The 19,592-nt window shown below is 47.2% G+C and overlaps 1 protein-coding gene across 1 annotated transcript in view; it reads right to left on the bottom strand.

Moving 5' to 3' along the window:
• The window catches only part of DNAH9 (dynein axonemal heavy chain 9), a 332,476-nt gene that overhangs the window by 59,237 nt on the left and 253,647 nt on the right, over positions 1-19,592 (bottom strand). Inside the window, exons 55-59 of the mRNA XM_042967844.1 lie at positions 18,429-18,633; positions 17,288-17,452; positions 12,210-12,350; positions 7,749-7,919; positions 5,513-5,635 (exon numbers count right to left, since the gene is read on the bottom strand). Of these exons, the coding sequence (XP_042823778.1) occupies positions 5,513-5,635; positions 7,749-7,919; positions 12,210-12,350; positions 17,288-17,452; positions 18,429-18,633 (805 nt within the window). The remainder of the gene's footprint in view (positions 1-5,512; positions 5,636-7,748; positions 7,920-12,209; positions 12,351-17,287; positions 17,453-18,428; positions 18,634-19,592) is intronic.

Genomic DNA, 19,592 nt, shown 5'->3' with positions numbered 1-19,592 from the left:
GTAAAAAAAAAAAAAAGGACACACGCCTTCAAGGAACTTGCAGTCCTAAGTTAAGGAGAAAGGACAGATGAGGGAGGCCTTCAGATGTAAGTAGAATTCTGTTGGGCAGAGATGGAGGGAGAGAAAAGGGAAGGGCATTTAATGGGGTGGGGTCAAGGAGAGTCAAAGTCTGGAAAGGGGAGGGGGGGCCTGTCAGAAAGCAGTGTGTCAGCAGCAGAGGGGTCTTATGGGTGACCCGGGGCAGGTAAAGCTAGACAAGGACATAGACCCTTAGTCTGGGCTTGCCAAGTCTCATTTCCCATGTGGACGAACACAGGTCCTGTCTTCACGTGCCCTTTCACACGGGCTCTGTGTCCCCCCCCACCCCCTGCCCCACTTGACCTTGGCCACTAAGCAGGGGGTGCATGTCACTCTATTGAGAGGTGGGGGCCAGGGGGAGTGGTGTGTAGCACGGGGAAGGGGGAGCCAGGAGTGCAAGGCTCTGGTCCCAGCACCACCGCCCCACAAGCCTCTTGCGACTTAGAGACTGTGGGCTTTGATTTTCCCACTTGGATAATGAGGCCATGCAATACCGTTGCTCACATTCTAATGTAGAAACGAGTGCTTTGAAGACAGTAACGCCCTCCCTGCTGCTTCCTTGGGGTTCCTGCAGTTACTGAATCCCCCTACCTGGCTTACTTGCCTGTCACTCCCGCAAGACTGTGAGTTCCCTGCGGGCAAGGACTTTCTTAGGCGTCTCTGAAAGCCTTGGAACTAGCAGGCTGCCTGGCGCTTAGCAAGTGCTCAATTAATAAAGTTTGACATCTGGGCCGCCAGCAGGAGGGCTCTTGACAGGCTGCGAAAAGCTGCTGCTACTGTAATTACTTCTCTCTGGGCTGAGGAACCGACTCCCAACTTCTTACAGCTTCACCCCTGCTCCCAGCTGGCATCACCATTAACCCTTCTGCGGGCCCGTTACCCCCTCGGGCGATACCACAAAACTGAGCACATTATGCCCTGATCAGCGTTCCCAGCTGCCATGACTGGGTCTGAAACACGCTTTCTTGAGGCTCTGGGTTGAGCACAATTGCAACATTTAATCTTCCAAATGAGGCAAAGGGATTTCTAGCCTTCTAATAAGCTAAATGGAAATGACTAATTAACCTAATTACATTGGGCTGTGCAGCAAAATACAACTGTGCAAATTGGCGTCCAGAGTGGAAGGGAGAGGTCCTTTCAGACTCTGACAAAGGCGTGCATCATCGAAGAGATTTTATAATGGAGAAAGGGACGTGCCATTACCTTCCGGCTCAGCATTTGGTGAGACTTAAAACATCCTCACAAAGGATAATCATAAAAGGAGTCTTTTATCTCAAAGAGTTCGCTCATTACCTGATTATTAGTTCTTCTGGGGAAACAAGGCAAGCAACCTTCCTCATCAGATAGAACTAAAAACTTTTGTTTGGTAAGTCATATCCTATGCAGTTGTATTTATGTCTTCAGGCTAACATTCAACCCAACACTTAAAAGGAGCGCTGATCAAAGGCTTTGGTGATGTGTACTACGCATCATATTTTGTTCCACCTGCTGACATCCTGCCCCGTGCTTGAGCGGGACGGGGGTGGCCTTTTGCTGCCCTACCTAGCGCAACTCAGAGAACGAGAGAGAAAGCTAAGCGCTCATTTGTAAAAGGCTTAGACGACCAGCCAGACGAGCTTAGCCCACACAACCAAACGGAGAAACGAAGCGGAGCAAACAATCCGTCTTGTGGAAAGAGAAACGGAACTGGGTGGCACAGGAGCTTTCGAGTTGAGTAACGTCAAGTGAAAGTGGTAGGGTGTGCTTTCGAGTCATTTATTCTTTATGACTTTTGCTGCGGAGGGCTTTGTGGCGTAGCACAGGGAAAGGCAAGCTGGACTGGAATTCCAGACTCACAGTTCCTCAAGGTTTCACCTTCAGTGGACAAGTTCCATCAGGCACGATGCCCATCAACCACAGCAATATATACACCCCACAGCCGGGTAATTAATAATCATAACTATTATGGGGTGAGCTGTGTTCCCCAGAAAGATGGGCCGAAGGGCTAACTTCCCAGACTTGTGTGTGACCTTATAGTTGGAGGTAGGGTCTTTGCAGGTGTGATCAAAATGAGATGAGGTCACCAGGGTGGGCCATAACCCAGTATGACTGGTGTTCTTAGGACAGAAGATGTCAAGACACACAGAGGGAAGATGACATGTGAACACTGTGGGGATGGACTGAGGCCGCCACAAGCCAAGGAATACCCGGAGCCACTGGAAGCTGGAAAAGGCAAAGAAGGATCCTCTCCTAGAGACTCTGGAGGGACGATGACGCCGCTGACATTTTAATTCCAGACTTCCAGATTCCAGAACTGCGAGAGGACCCAGGCTGTAGTACTTTGTGATAGCAGCTCTAGGACACTAATGCCATGGCCATAACCATAACTATAATCACAAGTACTTTCCATTTACTGACCATTTACTATCTGTTCAACGGAGCCCTAGGAGGTGGGTATTATAATAGCCATTTTGCAGATAAGGAAAGAAAGGTTCAGAGGAATGAGATCATATGCCAGAGGCCACACACACTCCAACTAGAACTTGAACCCAGGAATGTCTGGCTCCAGAGCCTGTGTTAACCAGTCCATCATTACTCCGGTTCTGCAAATGGGCTCATTCAGAACTGATTTCCAGAATCTATTCCCTCCATAAGGGCAGCAGACTATGAGTCGGTATTCTCAGCCCTGGGGCCACACTGTCCATCAAGGTAGTCAATGAGCCAATGAAATGTGGCTCATGTGATTGAGGAATTGCATTTTTAATCGCACTTAATTTTGATTATTGTTTTTTTTTTTTAAGTTTATTTACTTAAGTAAACTTTACACCCAATGTAGGGCTCGAACTCATGACCCTGAGATCAAAAGTCTCATGCTTTTCCTGCTGAGCTATTCTAGTTGCCCCAATTTTAATTATTTTTAAATTTAAGTTTAGAAGCTGGAACTTGGCTTTAGTAATTTGGAAAACTTTTAAGTACGTTCTGAACAACTTAGGTCAATATCGTAAATCTAAGTTTTATGAACTCTAAATACATATCCAGTGCTTGTGATGAAAAGTTAACATCTGAATTGAAATGAGCTGTACGTGGGGCTCCTGAGTGGCTCAGTCGGTTAAGTGTCCAACTTTGGCTCAGGTCATGATCTTGCGGTCCGTGAGTTCGAGCCCTGCATCATGCTCTGTGCTGACAGCTCAGAGCCTGGAGCCCACTTCAAATTCTGTGTCTCCCTCTCTGTCTGTCCCTCCCCTGCTCATGCTCTTTTTTTTCTCTCTTTCTCTCTCTCAAAAATAAAGATTAAAAAAAAAAGAATGAGCTGTATGTGTAAAAACTACACACCAGAATTCAATGACTTGATAGGAAAACAAAAAATATTTCATGAATAGTTTTTATAACAACTACCTATGCAAATGGTATTTTGGCTACCCTAAGTTTTTCTCCACACATCTCTGCATTTATTATGATTTTTCTTAGAAATCTTGGAACTTTGTTATTTTGGTTATTGTTGTGAATGGAGTTCTTCATTACTTCTTTTCCAGTATATTATTCCTCTTCTTATCTGCCAGACAGGGTCCAGAATGACAAATGCAGTTAATAAATGAAAATCACTCACACCTTTGCTGTTTAGGTCAGGGATCAGCAGACTATAGCTTGCAGACCCAATCTGGCCCACCGCCTGTCTTTGTAAATAAAGTTTTATTGGCACTCAGCCATTTCCGCTTATTTACACATCACGTGTGACTTTGGCAGAGCTGAGTAGTTGTGACTGAGTCTGGCCCTCAAACCATAAATATTTACTGTGTGACCCTGTACAGAAAAAGTTTGATGAATCCTGATTTAGATACAGCCCTCAAGATGATTCAAAGAATACCTGTGGACTCTGAAAAAGAAGTTAGAAAAATTTTTTTGGGCAAAGAAAGGCAGCATGAGTGAAATTAGCCTCAAATTTCCTAAGATGGTTCCTTCGAAGAGGAGAGCGTGTGTATAAATATTACGTTCTGGGCTTCTATTATAAAATGAATCCACTTGGATGGCTCTCAAGGGAATTATGCTCCGTGAACAAGCCAGTCCGCCAAGGTTACATACTGTAGGATTCCATTTACATAACGTCCTTGGGAGGACAAAATTGTACAAGCGGAGAACAGATTAGTGGTTGCCATGCGTGAGGCAGTAGGGGAGGGATCAGGTTGTTGTGGTCATAAAGGGCAGCATAGGGGTCCCTACAGTGATGGAATTTTCTGTACCTTGACCGGGGTGGTGGTACCTTGACCGGGGTTCTGTACCTTGACCGGGGTGAATCTTCACATGTGAAACATACACACACACACACACACGCACACACACACAAATGCATAAAATATTAGTGAGATCAGACTCAGATTAGTGGATTGTATCAATGGAAATTTCCTGGGTGTATGTTCCAAGACAGGAATGCAAGATGTTGCCACGGAGGGATGCAGGGTATGAAGGATATTTCTATTATTTCTTATACTTGCATGTGAATTCGTATCATCTCAACATTTTAAAAAACTTAATAAAAAATGCAAAGAGCAAGAGAACCACTCCCGTCACTTGAGAGTCCTTTGTTCTATGAACTGTGTGTAACATGCAACAAACATGGATAATCACAAAGAGGATTAATTTCGTGCAGATGCCAGTGTCCCCAAAGCACCAGCACCTGCTGTGTGTAAGCATCCAGGTGTGGACCTGACGGCTGCCTACGTGGATGGTGGCCCGGACCCTGCAGGGGGAAACTGCTCAGTCATCGTCACTGCTCAGCATCATATCACACACCCATTGTGTCACATCAACGCAGGCATGGTCCCTACAGCAAGGAGCTCATACTTTGTGATCTTTTCGTGGAATAACGTTCATAGAATCCCAACCACACTCAGCTGCGTAACATGGAAAGAAAACATGCTTTGCGTTAAATGCGAATAAAGAACATCGATGTCCCGGGTGAACGTGAGAATAAAATGCATTTCTCAGGTGCTCAATAAATGTGAGCTATTATGAACCGGTAGGAATCCCAGCCTGGGATGCATCCCCCACTGAGTTAGGACCCGCATGGATGTGCCTGAACAGAGCCCTGGCAGGTGTCTGGTTCCTGGGAGCCCTGTTGGAGCACCCCCACACGGCCTGAGGGCCCCACAGAGGGGCCCGCGGTCCAGCCCTCAGTGCCGGCAGGTGAAAGGCAGCTCGGCTGAGGCAGGGAAGCTCCCGGATCTTCCTGTCGCCCCGCATCCTGAGGGCAGAGCCCTGAACCAGCGTGCACCTGTTCCACTGACAGCCTTCCCAGCAGGCCCGGGAAGGGTGAGCTGTGCTGTGGGGGGCCAGGTGAAGGCGCGCACCCGTGTTTAACCCCCAAGGAGCGCCGCGCCGACTTCACGGGGACAAGTGTCAGGGGAGAAACTCCAAGAGCTGAGAACTTGACTTTTTTCAAGGGGCCTTTTCTACTGACCTTTATGCCACCCCAGGCCTGATGGGAGAGGAAGCCCACGGGACTGGTGACGCCCGTCTGCCCCGGAGATCGAAGCAGGAAATCCAGCGTGGCCACACTCACTTCCCCGCTCGTGAGGAGGATCTGCAAGGCGGAAGAACGATACCACGATGCTTTAGGGGTGCTGGTCACAGGGTGCTGGAGATCTGGGGGTTCGCACTCGGTGTAATCATCGCTGCTTTGAACCCTAGAGCGTGCTCATCAGTGTTGGTTGTTTTAAAGAAGGTGGAGTGCTGGGCACCTGGGGTGGGGGGGTCAGTCGGTTAAGCGTCTGACTCTCTAACTTGGCTCAGGTCATGATCTCACGGTTTGTGGGGTCGAGTCCCGCATGGGGCTCTGTGCGGGCAGCGTGAAGCCTGCTGGGGATTCTCTTGCTCCCTGTCTTTCTATCCCTCCCCTGCTCGCTCTCTCAAAATAAACAAAAATAAACGTTCAAGAGGGTGGAGTGAAAGAAAGTGGGTTATCTGCGCAAATCACTTCTGGGTATGTGTATATTCACCCACCAACATCAGGGTGACATAAATGCACACAGTGAGTGACCAGGTACCTTGATTAGCAAGCGTTCTGTCTATCAGTCCTAAATGCCACGGAGCACATCTCTGCGATCTGGGAAGATGACACATATAAGTGACATGCCTGAGGAGGATGTCAAAGTCACATACGGACACATGCAAGAGAGAAATGCACGAATGAATCAATAATGCTAAATAAAGGGGTTCCAGAATAGGGGAGTGACCAGCAAGCAGGGCAGTGGGATTAATTTGATGAAACCTTTTTATTCTTCTTTCTCCTCCTCCTTTTTTTTTTTTTTTTGTTTTTTTTTTGAGAGAGAGAGAGAGCAAGAGAGCGAATGTGAGCAGGGGAGAGGCAGAGAGAGAGGAAGAGAGAGAATCCCGAGCAGGCTCCAGGCTGTCAGCACAGAGCCCGACGCAGGTCTTGATCTTATGACCGTGAGATCATGACCTGAGCCGAAATCAAGAGTTGGACGCTCAACTGACTGAGCCACCCAGGTGCCCCTTTCATTTTTTGAAGTAATCTCTACACCCAATGGGGGGCTCAAACTCATGACCCCAAGACCAAGAGTCACACGTTCCACTGACTGAGCCAGCCAGGTGCCCCAAGTTCTTCTGATGACACCACATGCTTCTGGGCTGGAGAGGGAATACAGAGGGTGACAGGGACCAGCCACACTAACACTCCCCCGTGGATTCAGGCTTTGGAACATGCAAACAGAGTCAGCCCAGAAGTCATCATAGCATATCTGGTGTTTAGAATTGGAAGAGGCCTTCGAGATAATCTAAGCGTGTTCCCAGTTAACTTACGGAAAAAATTCCCAAACCTAAATGATTAGAGGGATAAGTGCGAGGAAATAAATTCTCGTGGCTTTTTGATGTTGAGAGTAAGTGGAAGACAAGGTTTTCTTATTAACACTGGAAGTCCCTGATGCCCCCCAAGCCCTTGAGAATCAGAGTTCTTAAGGACCTTTTCAAGGCCAAATCTGCTATGGCTATGGAAAGACATTTGCAATTTCTTTAAAAAAAATTTTTTTTAATGTTTATTTATTTTTGAGACAGAGAGAGACAGAGCATGAGCAGGGAAGGGGCAGAGAGAGAGGGAGACACAGAATGTGAAGCAGGCTCCAGGCTCTGAGCTGTCAGCACAGAGCCCGATGCGGGGCTTGAACTCACAAACCGTGAGATCATGCCCTGAGCCGAAGTCAGACGCTTAACCGACTGAGCCACCCAGGCGCCCCGACATTTGCGATTTCTTATTCTGAGGGAAGGTTGGGGCATGAAACTCACATTCCTAGAGGTAAATAAATAATGAGGGATGCTCTACATTTCTTCTAGCATCTCAAAAAGTATCTAGTTTTTGGTATGGCCGTTGAGTTCCATTTTTAGTGCCAGCTTGGGTTGATGGCTAGTGGCCGGCTGGAGGACAATGTTGGGGAGGATCCTAGGTCATCCAAGGTAAACGAGTACAACGGTTGATTAGGCATGTTTGCCGTGAGTGTGACAATGGTGAGGCAGCATGCACGCGCCATATTGGACCTTCTTGTCCGATGCCTCTGCGTAGAGCCTAACAGTCTTCACCTTCTATGGGGAAGCGAAGTGAAAAAAGCAAACTTTCTTTACACCTGCTGGTTGGGTACTGGAAAATGACGTGTTTTCTGGAAACTTCTTGATTCTACTTTTACCTGAAAGGTAAGCTGGGCAAGGTAGGTCAGCTTATCACACTCGAAGAGCCCACGTGTGGTGTACTGGTATACGGAGAAGGTGATGCTGTCTATCAGATTGGTCACACGCGCCTTGAGGCTCTCATCCGGAGCGGCCTTCTCCACTGCCTTCTGGAAGACGATGCTGAAGGCCTGGGGGCAGGAGGTTGGACACTGGTAATTTACATAGCTCTCTGTATACGTAACTAGTAGACTCACCTGTGAAGAATACTGTAATTTGCCAGCCTCAGAAATGTTTTCCTAGCATATCCTGCCAAGAAGGGACCGTGGTTGGGGCGCCTGGGTGGCTCAGTCGGTTAAGCGTCCAACTTCGGCTCAGGTCACGATCTCGCGGTCCGTGAGTTCGAGCCCCACGTCGGGCTCCGTGCTGACGGCTCAGAGCCTGGAGCCTGTTTTGGATTCTGCGTCTCCCTCTCTCTCTGACCCTCCCCCGTTCATGCTCTGTCTTTCTCTGTCTCAAAAATAAATAAACGTTAAAAAAAATTTTTTTTTTAAAAAAAGAAGGGACCGTGGCAACAAGACAACATTCTATTAGCTCTTTTCTTAGTTTGCTCGTATGAATTGTTACATTGCCATGATGTGGGCAAAGCTATGAGGCATACACACAAGAGCCTACAGTTCTGACCGGTGAAAAGTGACTATCCAGGAACCAAAATAATTCAATTAGATCCAGTAAGTTCTGTTGGATAACCACCCCCACAAATGGGTAAGCACGGTCAACAATAACCAGCTGGGATTAGTGATACTATCCAGTAAATTCCAGAATTCCTGATGGTAGAACCAAAATGGGTTGGACAAATCTGTTGTCTTAAAGAGACTCTTGTACATAATAGGTACTCAGAATATTTTAAAATTAATTATTTTTCCTTTTGGTAATGATCAGAATCTCATGTGCTGTTTTTCTTCCTATTAAGTCTGCAGTCATTTGGAGAATCCTTTTACACACCCTTTATTTCTTCATAGACCCTTCCTGAATCAGAGAGCAGGGTGCGAGGCCTGCTTTGGCTACGTCTTCTGAACATCAAGGGTCTCTTAAGAAATACAAATGATATGAATCAATTTTTCATGGTTTACACGTATACAGCATTTATACAAACCAATATTAGGAATGCTGCACTTTGTGATATGCATAGAATGAGTCATTAAAGAAAATAAAAATCAAGATATAATCAGGCCTTTCCAATTCGTGGCTATGCAGATTTCCAGTCTTTATTGCCCTTTGGTGGCTTCAAAAAAGAAGAAGAAGAAAAAAAAGGAGTCTTGGGTCTTTCCAACACCAGGTATTTAAACCTCAGTGGAAACCATATAAAATTTGCATCTCGAGATTTCCTCAGTTGCAAAATGGGGGGGAAAATAGGACCTCCTATTTTTCAAAGTTCCATGGTGTTTCTTGTTAAGGAAACCCTTGCAGACTCCCTTCTTCATTCAGTTTTGATGATCCTAGCAAAATCTTCTGACTGCCTTCAACCCAATCCACGGTGATGTGTGCCCACACTTGGTAGGCTGGAGATTAGCTCAGTGGAGGAGGGTCATGTCCCCCAGGTCCACACAGACAAATCTGGACAACTTATACTGGCGAGTGAGTCTGCAGAGACTGAGTGTATAGCTTTCCCCAGGGCGTTACTGTGCCTTCTTTTCCCTAAATCTATCTTTATTGAAATGATAGTGATCAGTAAAGAATCTCCAGCTACTAAGTTTAGACAAGGTGGTTCACGAGTCAGAAAAAAGACCTAAAGAAAATGCAAAGACTTAGGTACGCTTAGCATTTTCTTTACATTCAGCTAAGTTGGGCTCCCTTTTCCGTTCCATCCTAAAGGGGACTCCCATCCTCCTGACTTCCAGGAGGAAGCCAGCGCTGGGCTGACCTCTGCTTGTACGACCCCCTCCTGGAGGTCATCTGTTGCGCACACAGTCTCATGGCTGGCTCTAACCACCCTGTCACTCTTCTAGGGCCCCTGTCCATGGCCTTGCGCCTTAGATAGGTTTCACCTTGGGGGCGCCTGGGTGGCTCAGTCAGTTAAGCATCTGACTTGGGCTCAGGTCATGATCTCATGGTTTGTGAGTTTGAGCCCCACGTCGGGATTTTGCTGACAGCTCGGAGCCTGGAGACTGCTTTCGATTCTGTGTCTCCCTGTCTCTGCCCCTCCCCCGCTTGCACCCTCTCTCTCTCTCTCTCTCTCTCAAGAGTAAATAAAAACATTTAAAAATTAAAAAATATATGTTTCACCTTGTCCTTTCTACCAGATTGTGGGCACACTGAGGACGGAAGTCAGTCCTTAGCAACCCAGAATCCAGCCCAGCTCTTCACGTACGATAGGCATTCAAAAGATCTGTTAATGAATGACTGTGTCCCACTAGTGCCCTAAAGAGCTTGGGCAAAGCATGAGAGATGCTCCAGACCGAGGGTCTCAAACTCAGATGCCCCAGGGGCCAGGTGTGTGAGACCAAACGGGGACGAGGGGAAGGAACGTGGCCAGAGGGAGGCAGAAGCTGATCCTGGAGGAACCATCCATCCCCTTAGCTCCAGCCAACTTCTACTGTGTGGAAGGAATGGGGCTCAGTACCGGAATCCAACACACTTTCACGGGAAGCCAGGCATCTGGATTAGTGGTCGTCCTGACTCCTGGATCTTCACCACCAAGGAGGGTGAAAAGCCCTCTGAAAATAGGTCAACAGGCCTTCGGTTTGAGATCAGAGCTCTGTGCTCTTTGCTTCTGTCTGATTCCTCCCTTCCCCACCTCTCTGAGCAAGGTCCCTCCTCCCTGCACAGAAGACACGAAACGGACGGACATAGGCCTTCCAGCCGGCGGTCTTATCTTTCTCAGGACCCCCTGGCCCTCGGCCAGTGAAGCCTCATTAACCCTCTCTTAGCCTTTGGCTGAGTTCTGGAGAAAAATGACAACGCACCCCCGTTCCATCTTAACCTTGGTACAAGCTCTCCAGCTTTTTCAAAACTGGCTCTTGAAGAGTGTCTGGTTGTGTAAAAGCCAAGAGACACATTTGGACACATTCCTGCTCAGAGCCATTTGGGAAACAGGGATCTGTGGCTGGAGCAGCGACCGTAAAACCCAACCTCAGACAAAAGCCAAGATCGTGGAGACCCCAGGGATTGGTTTTTCTTCCCATCGCACAAGGTTTCTAAGTATACTGTTGTTTCAGTCCCTCTGAAGACCTTCTTATCATTAAGCATTTCAATCTGCTCTCGATGATCAAGCTGGTTGGCAAGTCTTAATAACAGTATGGGGGCCAAATGCCTCCCCCCCCAAAAAAAAACAGTGCTTCTATGACAACACAAGCCTCGATCAGGGTGTTATTGCTGCAAAACAACTTTCCCCATGTTTCCGAACACATCTTTTCTTGGGTTTCATTTGATTTCTTTTCAGCCACTCTCAGAACTGGGGAGCCCTCTTACAGCTATTCTGCTTACCATGCTAACTCTTACGCTGTCTTGAAACATCTCGTGATTCTTTCATCATTTGCTTTGACCTGAATACGAGGCCAAGCATTAGATTGCTTTTAAGCGCATCAAATATAAACACAATTCCTTTCGTCTGCAGAGACTCTGAGTTGAGGGAAGGGGACCCGGAAATGGTAAAATGCCATCTGCCTTTGAATGAGCCCCAGGGACTGGAGACCTCCTGATGTCTTACCTGCTCACCTCCGACCCCACACCTTGACCTCCATCAAGTGTTCCCCTTCGCAGAATGAGGTGTAAGCTCTGACTGTGTGTGTGTGTGTGTGCGTGTGCGCGTGTGTGTGTGTCCATCCTCTGTCTGTTAGGTCGAACCACAGAGGTTGTTCAGAAATGCTGCACTATCCCTAATGCGTCTTCAACTGCGCATACCCTACGGGAGAAAGACAGACTTTCATCGATTCACTTAAAATTTATAGGGCTTTATTTTTTCATGAGTAAGTTAAGAGCAGTCAGCACTTACAATGTGCTAACACCTTTGGTGTTAGAAGTATTTCGGCAACCATAAAGCAGTCGCCTGGAGGAACTTAGGGTAGCGAGGAAACTAATTGAAGGCTGGACTGACGCCATTCCTTGGTCTTAACCCCTATGAAAGACACACACACCTGTGATTGTCCCTATCGTATTTTAAGCTCTTTTGGGGGGCAGTGGGGGGCCACTTCTGATATTTCTTGGTTCTCTTCCTTGCCTTCAGTAAGCTTAGCACCCACCGTGTCGCCTGAGTGAGTGAGGCTGGGACAGCTCCTGATCCTGTGGGAATAACCCGTGAGTCCTGAGTGACCCAGTTAAAGAGATGAGGACTGTAAGGTGGGTCTGAAGGTACCGTCACAGGTCCCCCGGATTTGATCTGATAGACCTGCCGTAGCCCACGGAGCCCACGGGTAAGCCCTCCCGGACAGCTGGGTGGCTGTATGACCAGGTTTATGCAAAACCCCACAGGTGTAGGTCACCTTGAGAGAAAACTGGTACATCGGATGGATCTTGCTGAGGTCATTCATGATGAAGTAGAGCAGGGAGGCCCGGGCGGCTGCGGGCCGGTAGTGTTCGCGGGCCTCGTTGATTTTCACTTCTGTCACCCTGGCCTCCTGGACCTGGTAGGGAAAGAAATAGCGGTCCGTTGTTCACACCAACCCGTCAGCCTGGCTTCTCTGTGTTCACACACACCGTGTCTGTGTGTGGGGCAGGTGGGTCTGGGTGGGGATAGCAGCTAGAAGATTAGGAAGCTGCTGTGGTTTTTTTTTTTAATGTTTATTCATTTTTGAAGTGGGGGTGGGCAGAGAGAGAGGGAGACACAGAATCTGAAGCAGGCTCCAGGCTCTGAGCTGTCCACGTAGAGCCTGAGGCGGGGTTTGAACCCATGAACCATGCATGAGATCATGACCTGAGCCAAAGTTGGATGCTCAACTGACTGAGCCACCCAGGAGCCCCTGCTGTGTGTTTTATTTTTAATAGAGCATCAGTGAGAAAGGAGGTGATCTTTCACAAGCATGAGAATACACACACAGACACACACACATGAATATATTACTTGAAAATAAACCAGTATTACAGGCAGTGAAAGTCCAGTGAAAACAGCATAAATTGAATTTTGTTTTAATTTTTATGAAAGAGTTCATATGTAAATTCACAAAGAGGATCTCTCCTTTTAGTAAAAAAAAAGCCTTAATTCCCGTATAGTTAACACAAAGCGTGATATTAGTTTCAGGCGTACAATACAGTGACTCAACCCTTCCATACATCACCCGGCGCCCATCAAGATAAGTGTGCTGTTGGCCCCATCACCTACTGCCCCCCCACCCCCACCTCCCCTCTGGTGACCGTCAGTCTGTTCCCTACAGTCAAGAGGCTGTTTCTTGGCTTGTCTCTCTTTTTTTGTTTCATTTTTTAAAACGCCACATATGAGCGCGATCATAGGGTATTTATCTGTCTCTGATCATTTCCCTTAGCATTCAAGTCTCTAGATCCATCTAGGTTGAAAGAGGATCTCTTTCAATGGAATAGTTTATTATCAGAAAATTTCTTATCACAGGTAAAAATGAGGAAACAGACCCAAGGATCAGAGAGGGAGTCTGAAAGAAGAGGCCACTAAATACAAGCCTCAGTATGACCTGCCTTATGCTCCAGACGAGTGAAACTAATGATAATTTCTGAGAATCTCACAGAAAAAAAAAAAAAAAAACCCACAACGATCCTTTTCAAAGATCAGCTTGCAATAAACAATTACAAACTTCAGAAGGAAGTGTTACCAAGGGGGAAAATGAGAATCTACTCCCCCCAAATTCCCAGGAGGATTAGCATCCCAAGAGCTGAAGATCCCTGAACAATCTATAACTCACCATTAACTATTTCAGTTTAAAAGCAGTAGAGCTGAAGAAAAACATAAAATCAGGACATTAGAAAGAGGAACAGCTATTACCTAGAAAAAAAAAATGAACTCACTAGGACTTTTTAAGTAATTCAGTTATTTAAATGAAAAACCCAGTGCACAGGTTAAATAATGGACCAGTGCTGGAAGGAGAAGATGAAAACTAGAAGACAGATCTGAGGAAATTGGAACAAAGGTAGCTCAGAGAGAAAAGAAAAAGATGAAAAATATGTATGAGGTTGTGAGACTTGGCAGACAGAAAGAGAAGATTCAGAATACATTTAACAGAGATACAGGACAGAGAGAACGAGGGAGAAGCAACACTTGGAGGCGTAACGGTTGAGAATTTTCCGATCCGGTGAAAGACCAGAGCTTTTAGAAGAAGCAGTCAATGTCAAAGAAAGTTTACTATCCACAGACCCTTGAAGAAATAATTATTTGCCTCAATTAGAAGATCACATCAAAAGGGGGAAATGAGATCTGAGAATTTCTTAAATATGTGGTTAATCTAAATAACAAGGGCTATAAAAAATGACCACCATAGGGGCGCCTGGGGGCTCTGTCAGTTGAGCATCCGACTACGGCTTAGGTCATGATCTCATGGTTTGTGGGTTCGAGCCCCGCATGGGGCTCTGCACTGATGGCTTGGAGCCTGGAGCCTGCTTCAGATTCTGTGTCTCCCTCTCTCTCTCTGTCCCTCCCCCACTCACACTGTGTCTCTCTCTGTCTCTTGAAAATAAATAAATGTTAAAAAAAAAAAAGAAAATAGATAAATGTTAAAAAAATGACCATGATAGGAAAAGGAAGTAGAAGGTAGAACTAAAATATTATAAAACAGTAACAGAAGATGGAAAAGGATGATCAAAGTATTCTAAAGTCCTTATATTGTCTTGGGAGAGGCTATATATCCCTTTATATTAGACTTTGTTAAATCAGTATATATATTGTTAAGTCATATAAAAAGAAATATAATTTTCATATATAAATGAAACAAGGTTAATCAATAAAATAAACTTTTTTTTTTAAAGTTTATTTTGAGAGAGACAGAGCAAGAGAGAGTGTGTGCACATGAGTGGGGGGCAGGGGGGGTCAGATAGAGAGAATCCCAAGCAGGCTCCATATGGACAGTGCAGAGCCCCACATGGGGCTCAATCTCATGAAATGTGAGATCATGACCTGAGCTGAGATCAAGAGTCAGATCTCTACTGAAGTGACTGAACCACCCAGGTATCCCCAAAGTAAATTAACTTTAAAATCAGGAGAGGATAAAGATGAGAATGATGAAAAATCAAGACGGGAGAAAAAAACAAATAAGCGTGGTTAATAGAAAACACAAATGAAGGCAGTAGAAAGAAATTCACTCTACCGATAATGTTAATAAATGTAAATTGGTTAAATTCAGTAGCTAAAGACAAAGCTTTTCGGAAGGGGGTGGACTGAATAAAAACAGCTACTCAGAATGGTGTTATCACAGATCCATCCTTTTCAAGCTCACCTGGGTTCCTAATGCTGTCCACTAATTATATTTCCTGAATTAACTTTTACTCTTATTTCAGTAAACCTTCACTCCTCTCCCCAAACCGCCTGCCTTACTACCACTCCTTCACTCTCTGCAGGTGAATGTGACTCATGCTTTCACCATCTATAGAGAGACCATCAGGAAGGAATTTCCTTAATTTCTGCCTCTCCTCTGATTCCTTGAAGTTTCTGTCTCCTTACCTCAGTTGCCTGGAGAATCCATGGACCATGGATCTCATTTCTAGACTCATGCTTGCCCCCAACCCCTATCACTTTGGAACTAGCTCTCCATCTTTCCAAAGACAAGTTCATCATCTGTGACCTGAATTAGATTTCCTCTGACTTTCTCATGTACCCCGCTACATTAATTGTTCCTTCTTTTTCCTGTAAATTCACCTTCTCTTATCAACTGCGGCTTTTACTTTACAAACCAGGCATCCTCCCACCTCCGGTGAAGATCTTACCGCACCCAATCTTTCCCGTCTCACGGGACCCATGTCTCCTTTAAGTCTCAATCCTTTCTCTCTCTGCCATTTCAGTTTGGCTTCTTTCAAGGGTAGCTTATATTCTCTTTCCCTTTTTCTGATCCCATTTGCTCTCATTCTAATTCAGTGTGGCTTCTGCTTCCATGACACCACTGAAACCATTCTCTGCAAGATCACTGATGACTCCTTTCTGCAAAGTTCAGTGGCCACACCCCAGCCATACCTTGAGTCCTCAGCATCATTCAACATCACCGGCACACCCTCTTGAGATGCTTTCTTTTACAATCCCTTATTTTCCTGCTTTTCTTCCCATCTGTCTGCTCTATTCCACAGTCGACATGTTCTGTATTTCTCCTAAAACGTCTGAGGATTCTTCTCAATGCTCTATTCTTCAGTCTCCTCACTGCACACACATCTCCCCCATGACTTCCTCTGCTCTCAGTTTCAATGATCAACTACTTGTTGATGACTCTTAGCACCAACCAAGGTCATTTATCTGGAAACTCAAGGAAGGGACCTACGTGAATGGCCCAAAGGCGTTCCAAACTCAACGCAACACAAACGAAACTAATAATGTCTTCTCATCCCCAGATCCATTTCTGCTCTCATCTTTCAGTTATTGGCATCAATGCCTATCTAGGTGTTTATTCCTGGAATCTGAGATGTTTCCTGGGCTAAAACTTTACCCATATATCACCATGTGTGAGCTGGGTTCTGTCCCCCCAGGCCCCATCTCTCCTACCCAAGACAGGGGGACTTGTACACAATTACTATACAAACTCTGCACTCCCTTTTCTAGAGATATGGAGGCCACAGAGAACCAGGAGTGGAACCTGGTGGCCACACCGCGGCCACAGAGACAACGTGAACCTGGACCTTCCTGCTCTCAGGCTCCCATTCCAACTTCATTTGTCTGTTACCCCAGTGTGGGCATGAGCTGGTCTACCTACACCACCCGTCATCACCTCTCATTTTTCCTACCCTGTCCCGACCCACAACAACGGCTTTGATATGTGGAGAAATCCCAATAATCTGACCAACAGTGCCTTCCCTCAGAGGTGTCCTGTTACAGACTCATTTATCCTGCTCAGAACCAGTATCTTCATTGCTCCTCTGATCCAACAGCAGGGCTGTGGATGAAAAAGAGCCTGTATAGTTTCAGCAGCCTCCCCGCAAAGGGCGAGGGGCTCGGATGCCCTCAAATCCTGTCCTTCCGTCTCCCACAGGGGGGAATAAAAGCCTTCCAGATAATGTGAGGTAAAGGAAGCTAGAGACCGCAGAGTTTCCCGGGATGATAGCCGTTTTTGAGAGCTGGCCTTCCTGAGCAGCCACCGAAGCTGCTTGCATTGCAATCAGACTTTCGAGACTTTTGCCGGCTGGCGGGCTTTCTCAGGGAGCAACCGTGAGCCAGCCAGTGCTCACGGCACACAGGGGTGCGATTCCTTAGCCTCAGGGCAAGTGTGCAAACTCTCAGCAGGCATAGAGTTCACGCTTGCCAAATGTCTGTGGAGCCAAGGGGTCAAACTCCTTGCCCAGAAGGCGGGAAATCCCTGATGCACGGCGTGAGGTGGTGATCTCAGGAATCCTGCCCGCCTTGACTTTCTGGAAGGAATGTGGGAACCTACCAACGCTACCTGGGAACGCTGCCAGGCAGTTTTACCTTCTTCTCGACTTCCGCGGCCGTCTGCTTGGTGGTCTCCAGGTTCTCCACTAAGGCTGTGTCCCCCAGGAAGTTCCCAGATGCTGAAGAGAGGCGAGAAAGCAGGTTGTCTTCTAGTGTTTTCAGGGTGATTTTGAACCCGTTCTGTTGCTTGGTGAGATCTGACTGCAAACACAGAGCAAGGGGGAGTCAGGTGCAGGAGCCCAGCGCACCCTATGCTTGGCGTAGGTCTGAACAGATAAACGCTACGGGGTCTTCTTTTTTAATGTTTTTACTTGTTTTACAGGCAGGGGAGGGGCAGAGAGAGAGAGGGCAACAGAGGATCTGAAGCAGGCTCTGCACCAACAGCAGCGAGCACGATGCGAGGCTCGAACTCACGAACTGTGAGGTCATGACCCAAGCCGAAGTCAGACGCTCAACTGGCCGAGCCACCCAGGGGCCCCTGAGGTACCTTCTTAATGTGTCCATAACCTTGGCTGGCTAGCCCCAGCCCCTTCTCAGAGGAGAAAACACAGTGCTGGCACATAGCGTGTTCCCTCAGCGGAAACTATTTGTGTGACTAGTCAGAGGGTAGGGTCAAGTTCTCATTCTCTGGAAGGTCACCTCTATTACCTCTTTACTGCCCCAAATGAATGGCTCTCCTGTAGATGCTCTTTACTTGGAAAAAAAAAAATCAACAGAAACTGACAAGTTTAGACAAGCTCATCGCTGGAGCCTTCTTCAAAGTCGGAGTGGGGCTCCGGGGTCCAAGCTGACCTCCCCTCGTCTTCCCTTCCTGATCATTAGATTCCATACCCTAAAGCACTATGATGCTACTGGGGGGGGGGGGCGGGGAACACGTGAGTTCAGGCAGCTGTCATTTCTTTGCCCTTGTACTGCATGGGATTATTGCTTTTCGAGCCCTGGAAAGAACAATCTTCCTGTTGGGGGCCCCAGCCGCAGCTACTCTGGTCATCTTCTGTTTCTTTTCTTTTTAAGTTTATTTATTTTGAGAGAGTAAGTGCAGGCAGAGAGAGAGAGAGAGAGAGAGAGAGAGAGAGCGAGAGAGAGAGAGAATCCCAAGCAGGCTCTGTGCTGTTAGATCACCGCAGCAGTCACAGAGCATTTTCTTCCTCCCTTCCTTGGTGGATCCCCCACGAACCTTCAGCTGCTCCAGGTCCGGCCTCTCCATGCTGACCACGGCGGCCAACAGCTGGTCCTCCAGGCCATCCCTGGTCACCGTAAAGTTGATCAGGGTGGCCTGAGCCTGCAGCTCGGGCTGGTAGTGAGGATTGGCCAGCTTGGTGTGAAGGATGAGCCGGAAGCTGGGGTTGTATTCACATTCTTTGTCTCCGATTTTGACGAATCTGGAACACGAAGGGTCATGTGAAGGTGGGGTGCCTTCCTGTGAGATTTGGTTTGGGACAGAATTCCAGATAGTTTTTGTTTGTTTGTTTTTTGTAAGATCCTAGCAAACAATATAGCCACATTCGGATTCCTCTCAAGCAGGTCTAGCCTGAACGCTAGGATTCTTATTTGCCCTAACATGGGGAAGGGGGGTGGAGGGTGGGAGACTTTCTCCCACGGCCACCATGTTGGATTTTGCACGTGCCACTACAGGGAGAGGCATCCAGGGAGTTGCCCAGGGAGGTGAGTACGTTATGAAACGTGCCCAGCAGATGGCAGTAAAGCGTTTGCAGGAAAGGGCACCCTAAGTTTGCAGAAACGTGCCTTCTGGGCTAGCAGCGATGGGGTCCCTTTTCTTTCATGGCTGATGGAGAGTAACTGCTAAGGTGGTTAATTCGGTAAGTGAGCATACTAAGGACATGGAAAGGGTATTTATGGCCTGGGCAGTGGGTGAGGCTCTGGAATGAAGCAACCCATCATCATAATTACCTCTTCTCCTTCCTCTCTCGTGTCCCTCCTTCTGCCAGACGCTTGCTGAGCCCCTGACCACTTACCAGCCCCCAAAGCCACCGGGACTCAACAGATGGACAGAGAACCGAGTTCTCAGAACCCAGAAGTCTGGCTTGGGTAAAAATGACTCATGCTTACGAGTCAGTCTGCGTTTTGACCACTTTCCTTCTAAAGTTCTTCCAAAACAGTGCGCCGCTAACATGTAGGGGGAAGTCGAGGAGGACGTGACCGGACAGGAGCTAAGTGACTCCAGAAAACTGTCTCTACGAGTCAAGGGCAGCTGAGTGTTCCCCTTGGGTCCCGTCGGAGCCACCTGACGGGAGTTACGGAGAACGTGTTCTGGGCAGAGCAGATCTGCTCACGGTTCTACCTGGGGCGACCATCCAGTTCCTCACACAGGATCAACAAC

The sequence above is a fragment of the Panthera tigris genome, chromosome E1 (genome assembly GCF_018350195.1).
Source record: "Panthera tigris isolate Pti1 chromosome E1, P.tigris_Pti1_mat1.1, whole genome shotgun sequence".
Classification (NCBI taxonomy): Eukaryota; Metazoa; Chordata; class Mammalia; order Carnivora; family Felidae; genus Panthera; species Panthera tigris.
The sequence above is the reverse complement of the archived record's forward strand: the minus strand, read 5'-3'. Positions and strand labels throughout refer to the sequence as shown.